Genomic DNA, 17,725 nt, shown 5'->3' with positions numbered 1-17,725 from the left:
GATTCTCCCAAGCCACCACAAAAAAATCTCAAGCAAGCCCAGGCTTGAAGAGTCTGCTTAATAAGGACACATTCTTAGACATGGACTATGGAGAGTAATGGCAAACTTTGAGCTACCAAGACATCGCTGAACTAGTTCACCAGCACTTCACGCCCAATCTTCCAGCACAGATGTACCTATTAAGATGCTGTCCAGCACTATGGTGACTTTTTCAGAAACATCCCCTTTATAACAACGCTATCATTAGTAGCATCAAGTTGCTTCACCTCCACAATCCACAGCTGGTCTTCCTCTAAAGCAACACTCCACTCAGCTTTCTGGGAAGTCACATATACCAAGGTGTGGCCCAATCCTCTCACTATCTACTCCAACATCAATCAGCTGCATTTGCAACAGTCAACACTATGGAGGCAAACAGCAACTGTAGGTTGAAAGTAGGGTGCACTACACCTTTAACGCCATCAAGTGATTTGGACCAGTTAGCCAAGCACAGCCTGCTGCACTGAGAAAAGAATAATTTCATCCTCTAAGCCACTCTCAGCAGACAAGGTGTGGTTTCACCCAGAAAATCCTTCACCAAGGTGAGCCCAGTGCAATTCTTAGCAGGGCTCACGCTCTCATGTCTAAAAACGCTAGGAATTTTTCCTCTTACAGCCTTGGTCTGTAGACTTCTTGTCCTGTCCTTGTTGGACAGAGAGATGAACTGGCCTTGTCCTCTTTGATCTGAGCCTCCGAGTCTCCACAGAGGAGTTCCTATATAGCATATCTCATCATCTCATGGTATGCTTTCTCCCTTTCTTCATAATTCCAGTTTAGAAAGGAGGTTACTGACCCCTGCCCCATCGCAAAGGAACCTTTTCCTCCTGCCTAGTGGCACAACAAGCAGCATGACCCACCCTTAACAGCTGGTAGGCCACTGAAAAAGAGATGCAGGCTTCAAGGGGGTTGGCTAAGTTCAGCATATGCCCCAGTTTTGACAGAAGCTGCTTCATTGACATACTCTCTCTCACTCACACACATTTTTGTACCTCCTAGACTTGGACTCCTGGCAGTTCCAGGTGCAGCTTATGCAATAGCATCCCATCCTCCTCTATTTTATGCCCTGATTGCACAAGACCATTTACTACCCAAAGTAGTAGCACTGAGCTTATGGCTGCTGCTCCTCCCCCAGCTTCCATCTGTATTTTTTCACATCAACTGTTGCTGAGTGGTATTAATAGAAAGGCCTGTTACACTCTTAAGGGATTAATTTATTTTTCAGTTTTGCAAATGATGATCAGTTTACCAAAATGACAGTCTTCCTTTGCCATGACTTTCTTCCAAAAAAGTTACCAATCAGGCCTAGTCCAGCAAAATTATCAAAGTTAGGAATCAATAGGATTAAAACATGCCTGTAAACAAACCTGTTTTGTGTCCCCTATGTCCACAGACCTCTTCTGCTGTGGGTAAGAAATATCCCGGGCAGGAGCCCTCTCCTGCCTGGTGCAGCCAAGCTGCATCTCCCTGCTACAGCAGCCGAGACTTAATGCTTTTAGATCCATGGGTCACAGGTTCAGCTCCCTGCTGCTGATGACTCACGCAGGAGCACCGAACTAAAACTAGCAACACCAGCGTTTTTCTCAGAGAGGATTGAAGAAGAGCATTGATCTCAATGAAATATTTCGAGGGCAGAAAAATTCCACCACGTAAAGAGTGCGTGACTTCTCTTTAGTTTATTTTATATTTTTGTTCCAGTTGTCATTCTGAATTCAAACTCTTTGGAAAGCAGGCATAATAGTCTTAATGATCCCATTGAGCAGTTTAAATTCAAATTGTGGAGCACTCGCAATACCACGCTGGCAGCACTTTCCATAAATTACCCTCAAATTCAATACGTTGCTTGACAAAAACAAGAATAAAGGACTTTTTACTTTAAAAAGAAGAAAACTTGTATCATAAAAAAAAAAATCTTTAAATTATAGTTTCTCTTTTCTGGTCCAATTTAAATTGTTACATGGTTGCTAAATTAGTGCTGTAATCTCTGCTTACAAATTGCAGAATTATTTTTTAAAAATAGATGGAATTTTACTGCAGGGATCAACCTTACACTTCAAACAGTATATGCTGGAGGTAGCTGTTCTTGCACAGCTTTCAAACAGCCCCACTCACACCTGCACATGGGGTGAGGTTTACAGTACCAGCCACACTGAAGCCCATGGCAGTTTTACCAGGGATTTCAGCGAGCACAGACTGAGGTAACACTGATGCTTCAGAATAATTAGCAAATTCAAGCTTCACCAGGGTGCTCCATGGCAGCAGTGGCTCTAGTCATACCATGTCCTAGAACAGCAGCATTGCTCTCGTGTTCTGGTCTGAACTATCTTCTGCTGCTGAACTACTCTGACAGGCAAGTAAGCTACAAGCTAGTAAGAAGGAAACCTTGCAGATATAATTCATTTTTTTTTTTCTCCCCAAACAAATAATCTTGAGCCTGAAGCTGGGGAACAGCAGTGATCAGGGCATGACTTCCACACACACAGTTCTTGCCCCTTCAAGCACTTCCACAGCTTTACTACTATGGAAAGATGAACCTCACCCTGCAAAACCCTTGTAAGTGATCTTTGGGGTAGAGCTTGAGGTCACATCCTCAGTATCTCATGGCACAGAGCAGAGACAGGAAACCTCAATTCCTGGGTCTCCCTAGGGCAGTGCAGAGCATACTCACCTTCCCCCACTCTAGCTAGACAGACAGATATGAGACAGTTTCTTTACCCTCCTTCAATCACTCATCATTTCTAGCCCACCACTTTTCCAAACTCTTTCATCTGGCCCTGGTTATTTCTGCTTGGCTTGGTTAGTTATTTCTGCTTTGCCTCCACCCCCCTCACACCATAGTCCTTCCCTCAGGGCCCAGCAGTGGGTCACATTGACTTGGACATGACAGAAGAAACCCTCAAGAGGCCAGGAGCACCTGCAAGACCTCGCTGCTTTTCTGCGCTACTCACAGGTGCTCAGCACCTCTCAGTGCTCAGCCTCAGTGTTATCTCCAGCTGCCAACGACTGGACTGCCAGGAAAGGGGATAAAGAATGGAGGAAAATTTCCACGTCCCGGAGAAAGTCATCAGGACATCACAGAACATCCCATTCACAAAACAGCAGCATCACTCCTGCCAGACCGGTGTGTCTGGTTAACCTTGTGCTCAGTCCTTAGGATAATACGGTATTTGGAAAGCAGACAGCTGGCACCACTCTAACATCTTGCTCTTCAATCTTTTATAACAACAGTTCCATTGATATTACTCTTAACCTTTTCTCTGCACTAAGCCAGTGCTAAAATCTCTTCAACTATTTAGAGGAAGCAAACCAAATGGGTTTTTTTGTCAGTAATTTGCCCTGTAAGGGAGGGGAAAAAGTATACTGATAACATACTGCAGACACAGCATTCATCACGTGTACAGCAATACGCTGGTTACACTGGAAACCCTATCGTGATATTTCAGATGTTACTTGACTGTTGTAATGACTAGGAGACATCTGTCTCCTATTTACACTTGGTTTTTTACAGTTGCTTTTAGTTCAGCAGAAGCGTCTTAATGGAGAAGACTGGTACTCTTTTAGAAATAACATTAATAATGAAAGAATCCTTGGATGCAGAGCAAAACCAGCAAACACATTGGCAACAGAACTCCTTGCATTCATAAGATGTAACAGGAAATGGTAGTGACTGGCTCTCGGGTGGGGGGGATTTGTGTGTGAATGAAATTAACTCTGGTACTCAAATTCCCATTAGCAAAAACATGTTTTTGAACAGGTGATTGATCTCCTTACATGTTAATTCAGACTTTTTGGGAAGTCTGAATCTTAATTGGGTCACTGATAAATAAAACCAGAAATAAATAAACAAAAAATAACCCTTCTGCAGGCTATTTAGACTTGGTATTGACTAATAAGTAATTAAATACAGCTCCTTGCAGTAATCTTAATTATGGATTCACTCCACCACAACTAAGAAGGGTCACATAATAAACTGAGAAAATTAGCCAATTCTAACTGTTGAAAAACATGTATTTTTATTTTTGCACATAGTTTTTATGCTAGTATGGCCACAAGTCACACAGGGAATCATTAAAAAAAGAATTCATGAATTTATATTATTCAGGCAAATATTATAGTTCATTTTCTTTATATAAATGAAACAGCTTGGCCTCATGGTTTGCACAACAGGCCAAGTGGTTTGGACTTGAGGAAATGGGTACGTGTGATAGAAATCAGTGTGAATTAGGTAGACCAGTAAACAAGCTTCATTGAATTACTCAGATTTATACCAGATGAGAATCCTGTTTTCTCAGCTGGCCACAGCCATGGATGAGCTGTGCAATCTTAGGCTAGTCACACAGGCTCCACCCTTCATGGGGATTCAGGTCCACAGGAATCTGAGACTGGGTTCTTCAGCCCCATTGATTTCCTACAGAACTAGGGCTCCAAGTGTCCAAACTATTCTCTGATAATGGGACTTGGGGAAGTTAAAATCTAGCCTGAATTGAAGGATTTTGCTGAACTGTGGCCTCTGATTTTTTTTTTTTTTAAGCAGGTCATTAGCTCTCATTGACTTCAGTATGACCACATCACACATCTAAAGGCAAAAGCATTCAGTCTGTGCATCAGCAATTTAAGGGCCCCCAATCCATTTGCAAGAACAACTTGCAAGCCTAGCTCAGGCCCTCAGTGTACTTAGACACTCATCTTCCTACTGAAGCCAATGCAGACCTCATTTCATTGAAAAATCAATGAGACATATGCTCTACGACACAAATTCCTCAGGCCTAAAGCCAATACTGTGGCAGGTGCCTAGATCCCTTGTAGATCAGGCTTTTGACAGGGCAGAGTCCCGAGCTTTCTCGATGGTTATCAAGATAGAGGCTCCCAACATTTGTTTCTGCCACATTTAAGAGTTCAGTGTGTCCCTGGTTTTTTGTTTGGTCTCCCCTCCCTCCATTTGCTGCATCAGATTGACAGATTTCTGTTTTCCATTTCCCACTCACGGTACCAGCTGTCCAACTCCACATACGTAGCCCCATCAGCATCGCCATCCTTTTGCCTGCGTGCGCGGCAGCAGATGGATCCAGACGTGCTTTGGGTTAAGTCCATAACCAGGTTTTTGTGGACTGCGTGGATAAACATTTAAAGGCCCCTTCTGGTTATATGAAAAAGCTATTAAACGTTTACTCTTTCCTCTGTACTCAGAGCTGCAAAGCCATATCACAGAACATACAAACGCAGATGCAACCAGGCAATTATCATTCCTTTATCCCTTAAATAGATAGAAGATAAATTTGAAAGAAAATGAGGAACAGAATCCTTCTCCTTTTCCTTTTTTATCCTTTTATCTCCCAATGTAGGAAGTTTACTGAACCCTTGCCAACAATTCACTCAGGCTAATGAAGTGCATAAGTAATGGGATTAAATAATCTTAAACCATTACTACAGTGGCTAATGCAGATGTTTTCCCAAACTAAAGCAGATGAGAGGTGAAGAATGCGTGGTCGATTTAAAAGAAGAGGAAAAGAAAGTATTCATCTGTAAGCAGATGAAGCCAATTCCAGCCTGAATTCAATGAAATGTTTAATTCCAGTTACATAAAGTTGTTCCAATCATATTATGAACGCACCTTCCTGAAGTCTGCAGTGCTTTGCACGTGGTCAAACTTGCAACAAATGTAACCTTAATTTTTTTTATGGTGCAATCATTTTAGTGCAAACAAAAATGGAAATCTTTTAAAACAGTATCCGATGAGATGCAGTCCAGAGTTCTAAGGGAATTGGCTGATTTAGTTGCCAAACCATTCTCCATGATATTTAAAAAATCATGGCAGTCAGGTGAAGTCCCTGGTGACTGGATAAAGGGAAACATTGCACCCATTTTTAGAAGGGGTAGAAAGGAGGACCCTGGGAACCACCGACCTGTCAGCCTCACCTCTGTGCCTAGGAAGATCAGGGAACAGATCCTCCTGGAAGCTATGCTAAGGCACATGGAAGACAGGGAGGTGATTGAGACAGCCAGCCTTCACCAAGGGCAAGGCCTGTCTGACCAATCCAGTTTTTCAGCACAGAAAGCTTCCGACAACAACACTACCTTTGAAAAACTATTGCATAGCCTGCGCCTCACAGAGCTGAAATAAACACAAAAAGCAGTTTTCCCCTCTGCTTTAGCCACTTAATTTCAGAGATAGGTTAGATCTGGAAATGAAATCCACCCAGGAAGCTGAAGGGATCAGCATTCTTCTGAAGACCACAGAAAAACTAGTGCCATAGGACTGTCAGGTTTTAACTGTAAGACAACTGTACAGCAGTTGAAGAAATCAACATTTCCAATATCTGTACATTAAAATAGGGTGCAAACAAGAATAGGTACTTACAATATAGCAGGGTTCACAATAAGCTTTCTTCTCCACTGCGTAGAAAGGCTGTCCCCTCAGCTTGTTGTTGCACATCATGCAGGTGAAGCACTCCACATGGAAGACCTGGTCCATGGCCGTGCAGCCGGTGCCTTCCCCAACAACATTCTCCCCACAGCGGGCACAGCGGCCTGTCACCAACGGGAAAGGACATGAGTCAGAGCAAATTCAACCACAGAGAAGATTCTCCTACACACCTGTGCTGCGTAGCTGAGAAGGGGGAAATGGCAACTCAGACAACACAAGAGCAATTTCTGCCACTGCTGGCAAAGATCCAGCATCCCTGGGAGGCAGTCTGATGCTGGCCCATGTGAAAAGATCGAGAGAGGCTTGAAACTGGCTCCCAAGACTGCACTGGTATCAGTTCTGCTGCTGCTAGCCAGTGATCAACCTAAGGAGTCTGAGCCCCAGATGCAATCCATTCAGCTATCCTCTAACCCAGCTACATGGTCATCCTCAGCTAGATGGGATAAACCTGTGCCTAAAGCCTTGCCCCCACATGGAAGGACTTTGTGGTAGGGTGTCTCATAAAACTGCCTGGTGGCAGCACAACTGTTACCATTTAAAGCATAGTTTTTGCTTATACAGCTTAAACCAATTCCCTCAATGGAGCCAATTAGAGCGGCAAAAGGATTCCACTTCTACTGCTCTTGCCAGTAGAGCAGTATCAATCTTCATGCTCTTGCTAACGTGCTGATGCTAAGCTAGTTGATATTTTAAATAAAAAATAGTAGCTAAAGACTGAGTGATTGAGTGTAATACCATTTCTTGCATGGAAAAATGACTTCTTTTTTCTTTTTGAAGACTAATATGGATTAAGATATTGTGCCTATTTAAAACACAGAAACTCTTCCTCAAAACTGATGTGTGGATACTTTATTCTTACTGTACTTCAACAAAGGTGTATCAGAAGCTGCTAGTAAGGACTCTAATAAAGACAAGCCCTAAGAGCTATGACTCTTTCTGGAGAAGGTCCCTAATACAAATGCATAACACACAAAAATCTGCGTGCACACACACACACACGCAGAAAAGGCTTGCTGCAATGTTCAGATCCTTGTTGAAAATATTATGTGGCAGATAGATTTAAAGTGAAGACAGGATTTCAGACGAGGGTTTCTTGGATCATGGGAAAGACATTCTCCTAGTGATGATGGTGACGCAGAGATGATGGAAGAGGGTGGGTGGAAGGCACATCTTCGCAGTTTTCCTCTGCCGTTCATTTGAGTTCTAGAAAATGGAGATATCCCATGCAGTCTGATGTCCTTACCCAGCAACAGTGTTGAAAATAATTCATATCCTGAGCCATGGAAAGTATTTAGAACAACCTCAGTCACCCTCCACAGGACAGTCCCACTGAAGGCAACAGAGCAACTATGGTCTGGGGCTTTGTCCCACTCAAAATGGTATTCCCCAGTTTGAGAATAATTAAGGTGTCCCCAGTCTTGGGACCCTGCCCTCCTCCTTCAAGGCTCTATGGGTGGAGTGGTGTGGTCGCTGAGGGTGGGAAGGAGGGGAAGGGGTGCGAGCGCTGAGGTACAAGCAGGAAGGCAGACAGTTCGAAACAGAATTACTGATAAAAGCTTATACAAATAATATGGCCCTAATAACTAAATAATCCAGCAACGATGTGACGCTGTCTTGTACCACGGTCTGTGTTTATTGGCCTTTTCAAACAAATACTGCAGAACTTCCAGAAAGGACTTGGACATGTCTCGTCATCCCAACAGCAGGGCTGCCGTCCTTGCACAGTGCACCATCAATATCCCTACACTCGCAACTTCTTCCCTGCCCGTCCCAGACTCCAGTAGGCTACATCCAACGAACAAAGCATCTAAGCTACTTCTGGATCTCTCAGGATGTGGCAGGGTGATATATATACACATTTGAGATATATTAGGAAAGCTTGGAAAAGAACCCAGATCATTCTGATGCGCTATAACGGCATAACCGTAGTTGGCATTATACAGGACAGACAGTTTCTGACTCAAAGAGCAATGTGGAGAGAGAAGTCACCAGATAAATCCAGACGAGCCTGGAAACCTCCCAAAAAGGAATTAATAGCATTGTTTTTAAACTTAACTTCCTTTAGCGTTTGTTACTAGTGTTCTGAGTGACAGTGTTGTGCTTTAATCATGCCCCTGTAACGCTTCTTGTGAGGACTCCTTTTTTACGAGCAGAGAAGGAATGCAGGGTTCCCAGCATGGTGGTGAGGCTACAGAGCGTGGGGGAAGAATGGAAAAAAATATGAGGACTAGGCATCAGGGGAAAAAAACCCAAAAAAGGCCTTCTGGAGAGGATCATGGGAGCAGTACTGCTCTGGGAAGGAGGCAGGAGAAACCTGCTCCGTACAGCATAGGAGTTGCGCGTACAAGAGGAGAGCACGGCTCGGTCCTGTGTGTGGACAAGACCGAGCATGCTCCAGGGCCTTCTCCAAACTGCTCATGTAGCTGGGCTGTAATATGAAGAGACGTCTGGGGAGCAGTTAATATCTCTCTATATAAAACATGAAATTGAAAGCCATTAGTGTATTACTTTACACAGTGTTTTTCCAGAGGGAATATTCCGCTGAAGAATTTATTTTCCCTCGTGTGCCATTCTGTGATCATCCGGTATTATTTTTACGAGGCATTTGGACACAGACTAATGTAGTGTCTATGCAAACACTTCTCAGCTTTCTTTGTTAACATCTGAGCAGAACATGTAGGAATCTTTTCTTCCCTTCCTCCTCTTCTCACATTCATAATTTAGCCAGCTCTTGTATACTTCAACATTTATCTTCCTCTTTGTCCAAGGCATCTCTCCATTTGCTGGAGAAGTTGTCTATGTGTAGACCATACTTCTGGCTGTACTTCTTGTGTCAGGAGACCCAAGTCTGTTTCCTAACTCAAATATATACTCTTGTAATCTCAGGCAAATCATTTGGTGCCTTTGTACCTCTGCCCTGTCTTTGAGCAAAGGGCACAAAGACATCTTCTCTGCCTCCCTAAAGTGCCCTGGGGCTGCATTCCTGTTTTTTATTCCCCAACTACACTGCTGGTGGCCAGGTACAAACCAAAGAGCAGCACAACAGAAATCTTGGCCAACTTCTCCCCTTGAAGTTGGTATTTCCTTAGGCTTTCCTTCCTCTTTCTGGGTTTTTCCACAGAAGATTCCCATTCTGGCAGCGAAAGACTTAACCCACCTCCATGTATGAGAAGTCCAGCTACTGCTATTAGGTACACAGAGAGAAATGCTCCTGTAAACTCTTGCACAGAAGGCTTAAAGAAAGCTTCCTTTTCCATAAGGTTATATGCAAATTGTAACACAGTGGCCTGGAGCAAACCATGTTTTTCATGAGACATGGGCACTCACTCTAGTGAGAATCAAAACAGAAGCTCTGTGCCTAGCACCATCCCCAACTGACTCACTTGCCTGAAGGCAAGTAAGCCAAAATATTCAAATTTGGGAGCTTACAGTTAAGTGGCTGGAACCACGTAAGGGCATGTGGGCAAGTACGCGACTGATCTGTTTGGAGTGATGTGGCCGTTAGAGGCTGCACCCTCTGCAGCCTTCGGTGCAATCTCTGAACTCACAAGACTTGTGTAAAACCAGGTCGCTTCCCCTGATTCCTGCGCCTCGCTCAGATCTGGTTGAAAATGGCTATTAGTTCCAACTGTTATTGGTGAGGGAGGAACTGACAAACAGAGAGACACATGCACACAGGCGGCGTGATTGCTCAAGCTTCATTTCCTTAGAAAACCAGAAAAACGCCACTAAAAACAATGTATCTATCATTATGTCTGATAAAAACAAAACAAAGGTCTGCTTTTCCTGTGTGCCAATTACCAATGGCGAAGGTATTTGTGGTCAGAGTCACCACAATTAAGTGCCCACACATGTTCCCCATTTTAATATTTTCACACTGGTTGAAATAATCCAGTCCGTTGTGTGCAGAATACCCATGAGTGAATACAGAACAAGTTGCACGGCTTATTGGGAAAGAAGTAGCAAAGGCAAAGCTTGCAAGACTCAAGAACAAACAGATTGCACAAAAAAGATTACACAAATAATCTAAGAGGAAAATAGCAGGCAGTGTATTACAGTAGAAACACAGAACAACGTGACCCATTTGCTTCCCACAGAGACAAACAGCACTTAAAAGGCAGCTTAAAGACAAAGGACAAAATTAGTACTAAACTGCTCGAAGATGAAACTATGTCATTTCAACATTCTTCTTTTGCTCCTTCAGCCCTTTTTAGGTCCTTTTTCAAGATAATTTCAGCAAAACTAGAAGGTGAAATGTTGGCAGCAAGCCTGGGAGACTGCAGCCCTCTATTTTTGCATGAAAGAGGTTCATAACCTTGACCACGACCTTCCTTCAGCCTAGCCTGGCTGCCACAAGTTGGTCTTACCTTGAGGGGACAAACAGAGGTGCCCACAGAGGCTTCCCTGCTGAAACAGCTGGAAATGCCATCACTACTGAGTGCATCACAGGGAAACACTTCAGCAGCTGAAAGGAAACATCAGCTCCTATGCTCTGCTCCAAAACCTCCTTGTTTACTGTCTTCTGTTGTATAAAAAATGTGAAATGTTGCAAATCTGAAGGAAGAGGGGGAAGGGAGGAGAGGAGCTCATATTGCACATGATGCCACATTCTAACTTCTTGTTATTTATTACTATTATTACATGGTTTTTTGTTTATACCTCCACAGATCCTGGCTGCTCAGACTATGGACCAGTTCCATTGTGCTGGGTATTGGACAAACTCAGAGGACAAAGAAGAGCCCAAATGCAGAAGCTTACAGTCTAATACAGGCAATAACAACTGGGTATAGATAGAAAATGAAAAGAAGCAATCAGACCAAACCAGTCAGCAAGGAAAATTGTGGTCTCAGCACTCTGAATGTTTTACTATTGACAAGGAGTCTGTAGACAGCCCAGCGAAGGAAAAGGTTAAGGAAGAATTTGAAAGAGGATCCGGAGGGAAGTTTAATGGGATGCTTCTAAGGACAGGACAAAGACAGCACAAAAGGGAATGTAAGTGCTTGAAGATTGAACATAGATACCTGCAGGGAAAGATGAGTTAATATGTCACAGGAGAATACCAGAGGAAAAAAAGGTGGGAATAGGTCATTACAGGCCATGCAAGTAAAGACAAGAAGCTTCTGTTTGATATGATGCAGAAATGAAATCAGAGGAGAGATTAAGAGGCGGGAATGATCTGACCTAAGTTACAGACTAGAGAGTGATTTCTGCAATTGCATTCCAGCTGAACATGAACAGGGAGAAATGCATTTTTAGAAAAGGATGTTGCAGATATTCAAGGTTACTGGAGCTTGGATGCGGGTTTTATCTGTGAAGATGAATAGGAAAGGCCATAGTCTGAGCTGTTACTCAGCATGATACTTAAAATTTGGCCAGAGTCTGGGCGTGATCTGGAGATGAGGAATTAGATACACAGTGTCCAACCTTATCTGGGACATGAGTCACTTTTAAATGTCAGATTAAGAATGTGAGCCAATCAGACAAACATCCACCACTGAAGATAGATGATGGACTAGGTACATGCCATACTAATGTTTATGGCATAATATTCCGATAGCTATCACACTGGAGCCAAATGCAGAGGTAACGTAACTCCATCCAGCCAGCTCGAGATTCTCCCATTCGTACATCTAAGGACTGCATTAGCCTCTTCTAGGCGACAGCATTATTTGTCTGTCATACCTCCTTGGACACTAAGCTGTCGCGGGCACTGACCGTCTCTTGCTAGGCGGGGTACAGTGCCTAACACACACAATTCAGGCAATAACCAGGGATACTAAGAGCAAAGAAAGCAGAGAGAAAATGTGCAAACCTTCTTCCTACAAAAGGCTTAAATTCAAGAATTCAGAGCATGCATTCAATGCAGAGAGCAGATAGGGGATAATTTTCTGATAAAAGCATCAAAGTTGAAAGGTTCTGCGTTTGCTGAAATATGGGGAAAAAAACCGTTGATATCTCAAAAACTTCTGCATGACAGAAAATACTGTTCCCCCCCGAACAGTGCTGTGGGAATATACCACAAGGTCATATCCTCAGTGCCTATCAATTACACAATTTCCCTTGATCAGCTGAGTGTATTCCCCAGTTCTCACTGCAGCCCTGATACACTACGCAAGAAAGAACTGAAGAAATGCAGCATACTGCCTTTACAAAAGTGCACTAAGAACTTTTTAAAATATGTAAATACATTGAACAAAATATCTCGCTAAAAGTTCCCTTGGCAGCCTCAAGACACCCAGTATTTCCGCTGTGTTATTTTTCTAATCATCTCTGTTTAGAGTTCGCCAGCGAATGCATTTTAGATATTCATGACACATTCTGCTTTTGGACGGCTTTGAATCAGCTGGCAGTAAATGTGGAAAAATCATTATTCCTAATGAAGAAATATTGATGACAAAACAGCATTTCGAGGACAACGTTGACCATAAGTCAACAATGTAACAAGATTTTCCCCTCTCTCCCTCCTCTTTCCTAGTGACTTTCATCCAAGGGTTTTCAAGCATTTCCCAAGCACGTGGGATTCCTCAGGGCACCTATGTCACACAGGCACAATTATTCCATTTTAAAGGGATACAGGAACAGAAGTCAGTCCATTAGGATAGCAGTGTACCAGCAGACCTTAGCTGCCGGTTCACCTCAACTGAGTTATATGTCAGTGGTAGAGATCCTGCAACTCATAAGGACCCAACAGGTCCTGGGTTCCTTGATTTGTCCAAAGGGAATGAAATAGGAATCTCTGAGCCACAAGAGAGGCTTTTATTCCCTTCCTGTGCAGTATGAGAGGTATGTGTCCGACTGTGAATACGTTAGGGACAGATGTGTTGATCATATTTGTCTCGGGAGTTCTTCTAACACTTTGGCACTCAGGACACTGCGATAATAGTATGAAGGGAAACCCAAAGGTAGTTTGTGCATTATGTAGGAAACTACTGTATTTTTCCCATCTTATCCTTGCCTTCCTTATCTACCCTTTTTTTTTTGCTTTTGAACTCAGACTTCTCACTGAGTGGGAAGCCCTTGGCAATGGTTTATTGTGCCAGGATCCAAGCTTGAAGTTTCGCCATTTGACAGCAGCAGGCTGTATGCATCAGTTGTCTTACACAGCCTTTGAACACGAGACAGATCAATCTTAATTCCCTCTTCTTCAGCAGACGTCAGAAAACACAATCTTTCACAGCAAACAGAGCTTCATGCTGCAACGTGTGCCTGTAACACTTCATAAATTAAATTCAAGGCTGTGATTTAATTACTCTGTCCTGGTTATTCTGCTTTAACTGCGTTGCACTTGTACTCCAGATGTACAGGTCCCTGCAGTGACCTCCTTGTCATTTGTACTGTGCTTGTCCAGCAGTAGCTACACTCTCCTGTTGTTTGCATCCCTTTCCTCCAACCACAATACAACTTCATATTCTCACTTTGCTTGGCTGCAAACCTGACACATTCTCAGTATGCCCCGGAGGTCCCATTCCACTCCACACACCAAATGCACTGCAACTGCAGGCTCACGCAGCTGACACTTTACTGTACCTTTTTGAATGCTTCAGCATGCTGATCATCACAAAGTTACCACCCAGCCAGTCCCTACCCCTCACGGTCAATCAATCCAACACACCAGGAAGGTGGAGGGCTGTTAGGACACCCAACATACAGATGGGGAACCTGAGACCCACACAGGTTCAATGACTTTCAGAGGGTCACACAAAGAATTTGTGATGGAGCCAGGAAATCACATCTTCTCAATCCAACTCTAGTCTCTTTAACCACAAGACCACCTCTGAAAAAACCTGATGGTGAGACAGGCTTGCAGCACGAAGACTCCTCCATTTCAGAGGGAGCTTCCAGCACCAGTCCTGCTGGAATCCCCTTCCCGGCAGGAGGAACGTGTTCCGTGTGCGGGCCACGCCATCGCTCCCCGGCAGCCTGGCTGAGCCACGCAGCAGCTGAGCAGGAGGCTTGGTGCCTCTGCTGCTGTCCTCTGTTTAAAGAGGGGAAGAAAGGGCTGCGTTTCCCTCAACATCCATGTGGTGATGATGGCCCCTGTCACACATCTACATCAACATCTCCTCCACTCCCTGGCACATGACACAACTTAGCTTGTTTCTGATATAAAGCAGATTATGACGAGGGCTTACCAATATGGTAGAGGTACCTTTGTACATTACTGCAAACACAATGCTGCCACAACATAAAGGTTCAGAGAGAAGCACTCCTGATTTTCCCACAAAGCTATAAAAATTCAGGTTGAACAGGATCTTGAGAGGTCATGGAAACTATCTTACTGCCTCGAAGGAAGGATCAACTCTGTCTACAATATTCTTGGCAGATACTTGTTTAACCTGTTCTTAAGAATCTCTAGCAATGGAAATTTCACCAACAACTTGGGAAAAAGATTTCAGGGAGTACTTAGCCTTACCACTAGCATGCCTGCCTTTCTATCCAACCACCATGTCCCTCTCAGTAATCTAAGCCAATGCCTTTTTACTCCACTCGCAAACATCAAGAACACATATGGGCTTGGTTTGATCTATCCTAGCTGTATGGGAAGCTTCTGAAGTGGATCCACATGAATCCTAAGGCAGAGCTGTCCCCTCCCTCCCCAGGCAAAGCACCTTGCAGTGCAGGTGAATGTTGATGTGACCGTGTTGCCCAGCACACGGATGAGGTACCAGTCCCCCAGCGTGGGTGACGTGCAGTGAGTGCCCCAGCCCAGTGGGGGTCAGTGATGCTCTACACTATTTAAGGTCCTAGGTACTTTTTTTGCAGCATGGTCTGATTTTTTTTTCTTGGTCGTTGTTGTTGGGTTTTTATTTTCTTTTTTTTTTTTTTATTACATTGTGTCAACTTTTTGGCATATGTTTTACCATGTGCAAAGGGCTTGAAGCAGAGCCTCAGTAACATCTGGAGTCAGAAGAAAGGGGGTGAAAAAAAGAGTGTGAGAGAGGAAACATTCCTCCCGTTGCTGATCGAGCAACGAAATGCAAGGGAGAGAGTAAAATGTACTGTATATCCTTTAGAAATGTTCCCTTTAATGCTCATGAAAGTTGCCAGATGACAGAGACTACAGTTGTAAATACACCGAAGAGCTCCAGCTCGGAAAACAGATGAGTGGAGTGAGTTGTCTGCGTAGCTTTGCCAGGCGCTCTCAGCCGGGGCACAGGATGTTGTCTCTGGAAGCAACAGCAATTCCTCCTCCAGCCCCTGCCTCCCCACGGATCTCCCACACCACAAACAGGGTGCCATGTCGCATGCTGCTTCCTAGGCACTCCTTGGTACCTGCTTCTCTTCACTACTGCTCCCCCCCTGGCCTTAAGGCTAGGCATGGATATGATAAAGAAAAGTAGTTTGAGGTTGCAAGCAAAGAGTTGGATGGAAAAAAGTAACTTTCCCCCACCACCTCCCCCAGTTAAAAAGACATTTGTGTTTGGGAGCAAGATTTTCAAAGCACTGATTTGCACCAAAAACCCCAGCCAACAAATGCCTAACTAAATAAGGAATGCCATTTGGTAAAAAAAATAAATTAAAATTTCCTGCTTTTACAAATGTCCCCCATGTTCTTGTGCCATCGCTTCTCTCCTTTGGGAGAAACTGATCCCATACAGGGAGTTAAAAAAGCAAGAGACGTAAACCCCTCCTTTTTTTCCAAAATAAAAATGGGACAAAATTTGTAAAGGTTGTGAGAAAGTAGGGCTTTCCCGTGCTTTCAAATTTGAGAAAGCTTTTTTTCTATTTGACTTTCATAGGAAAATGAAATTTTTTAAAACAAAAGATGACTCTTCTCTTACGAACACATCACTAACATCACAACCTTATTTTTCAGTGAGACTTTACCATTACACGGCACCCAGGGAACAACCTCAGCAGCTCTTCACTAAAACCCCAGTGAAGGTAAGGGTATTGGCTAAGTCCTGGTGGGGCAGGCAGGAAACCTCTCTCTGGGCAATTCATCCCAAAGCTGATACTGTGGAGGTCTACACCTTCTGAGAAAGACCTTAGCGAGGGAAGGTCTTTCCCAGGAGGCATAAAACTAAGGTCTTTCCCGACCTTAGTGCTGGCAGAGCTGTGGATCAGACAAAATTAGGCAGTTCTGGTGATCCCAATAGCAACAACCAATGAGCCAGGTCCCTTTGCACTTGCCAAGCCATGTTGGATGACAAACTCAGGACAGTGGAAGTACCAAATATATGACAGCACACAAGGTGAGCAACCATGCTTGTCTGAATCTCCTGCAGCGAAAGAAAGGCAGGACAGGAGGCAGAAATCACTCCCACTCCTCCCACTCCCATTAAGAGCGATGGTCAGGGAGGAATTTCCTGGGTGATCCACTGGCCCAATGGGCTCGCCCTGTACTGCTGCACCAGATTTCAGGATCCTCTTTTGGAAAGCCACAAAAAAATATCTTGCAATTACTGAGAGGGCCAGTGGCTGAAGCCCCAGGCAGTGGCTACGTGGGGGCAGCTCTCCCAAGCCCGTCTGGGTCCCCTCGCAGGTGTCTCTCTGAACGTGCTGTCCCAGCCTGCTCGCCCACTGACTGAGGAGATTAGACTTGCTGGTAGAGCAGTGGAGGGTAGTTTCAGGGGCTGCTGCACCCAACCCCATATGTAAGCTGTGGCTGCAAAACGGAGCAGATCTGGAGGCCAGACGAGCTGGTCTCCTCTTCAGATTGGTGCTCGTTATGCAACGGTTTGTGCACCTTCTCCCACCCACTCTTCCAGGTGGGGAGGACCAGCGACTGGCTGCCCACATGCTCGTGCTGCTGCTCAGTGCCAGCCCGCCTTAAATGCAGACCAAACCCTCCTCAGCTCTCGCTTTCTGAAGAGCTGAATCCAGGGTGCAGTCAGAAGGGACCAGCTAAAACAGAGTGATGTGAATAGCAGCCTTTACGTCTAGGTCAAAGGATTAGTTGTCTGGTACTGCATTCCCAAAGGACTACAGTTAGGTTTGCCGCTTGCAGCACGAATGCAGCCCCGAGGAGCCCAAGCGATGGCTCAAGGCCCTGTAGTGTTAGGTGCCGAACAAAGAGCAAACAACACTCTTCTCCAAAGACTTTCACCTCCAACTGCTTCCCTGTCGTGCAAGGGCACTTCAAACCACTTCTGCCCGCCATCCCAGCCAACCCATTTCATAAACCCAGGACAGGCGCCATCGGCATGTTCACCAGACTCGAGCCCAGCCAAAAATTACATCCGCTGCTGGGCTTGAATGTCTCAATTCACTCTTCCATAGCCTGGCCGTGCTCCAGCTGGTGTTCGGCAGTTTGTCTCTGTC

The 17,725-nt window shown here is 44.4% G+C and overlaps 1 protein-coding gene across 1 annotated transcript in view; it reads right to left on the bottom strand.

Moving 5' to 3' along the window:
• Positions 1-17,725, bottom strand: part of LOC104509727 (lipoma-preferred partner homolog) — a gene marked incomplete at its 5' end in the record, with an annotated part of 116,133 nt that overhangs the window by 37,346 nt on the left and 61,062 nt on the right. Inside the window, one exon of the mRNA XM_010151764.1 lies at positions 6,395-6,564. Within this exon, the coding sequence (XP_010150066.1) occupies positions 6,395-6,564 (170 nt within the window). The remainder of the gene's footprint in view (positions 1-6,394; positions 6,565-17,725) is intronic.

The sequence above is a fragment of the Eurypyga helias genome, unplaced genomic scaffold, assembly GCF_000690775.1.
Source record: "Eurypyga helias isolate BGI_N326 unplaced genomic scaffold, ASM69077v1 scaffold8275, whole genome shotgun sequence".
Taxonomy (NCBI): domain Eukaryota; kingdom Metazoa; phylum Chordata; class Aves; order Eurypygiformes; family Eurypygidae; genus Eurypyga; species Eurypyga helias.
Note: the sequence above shows the minus strand (reverse complement) of the source record. Positions and strands in the feature narration are given on the sequence as shown.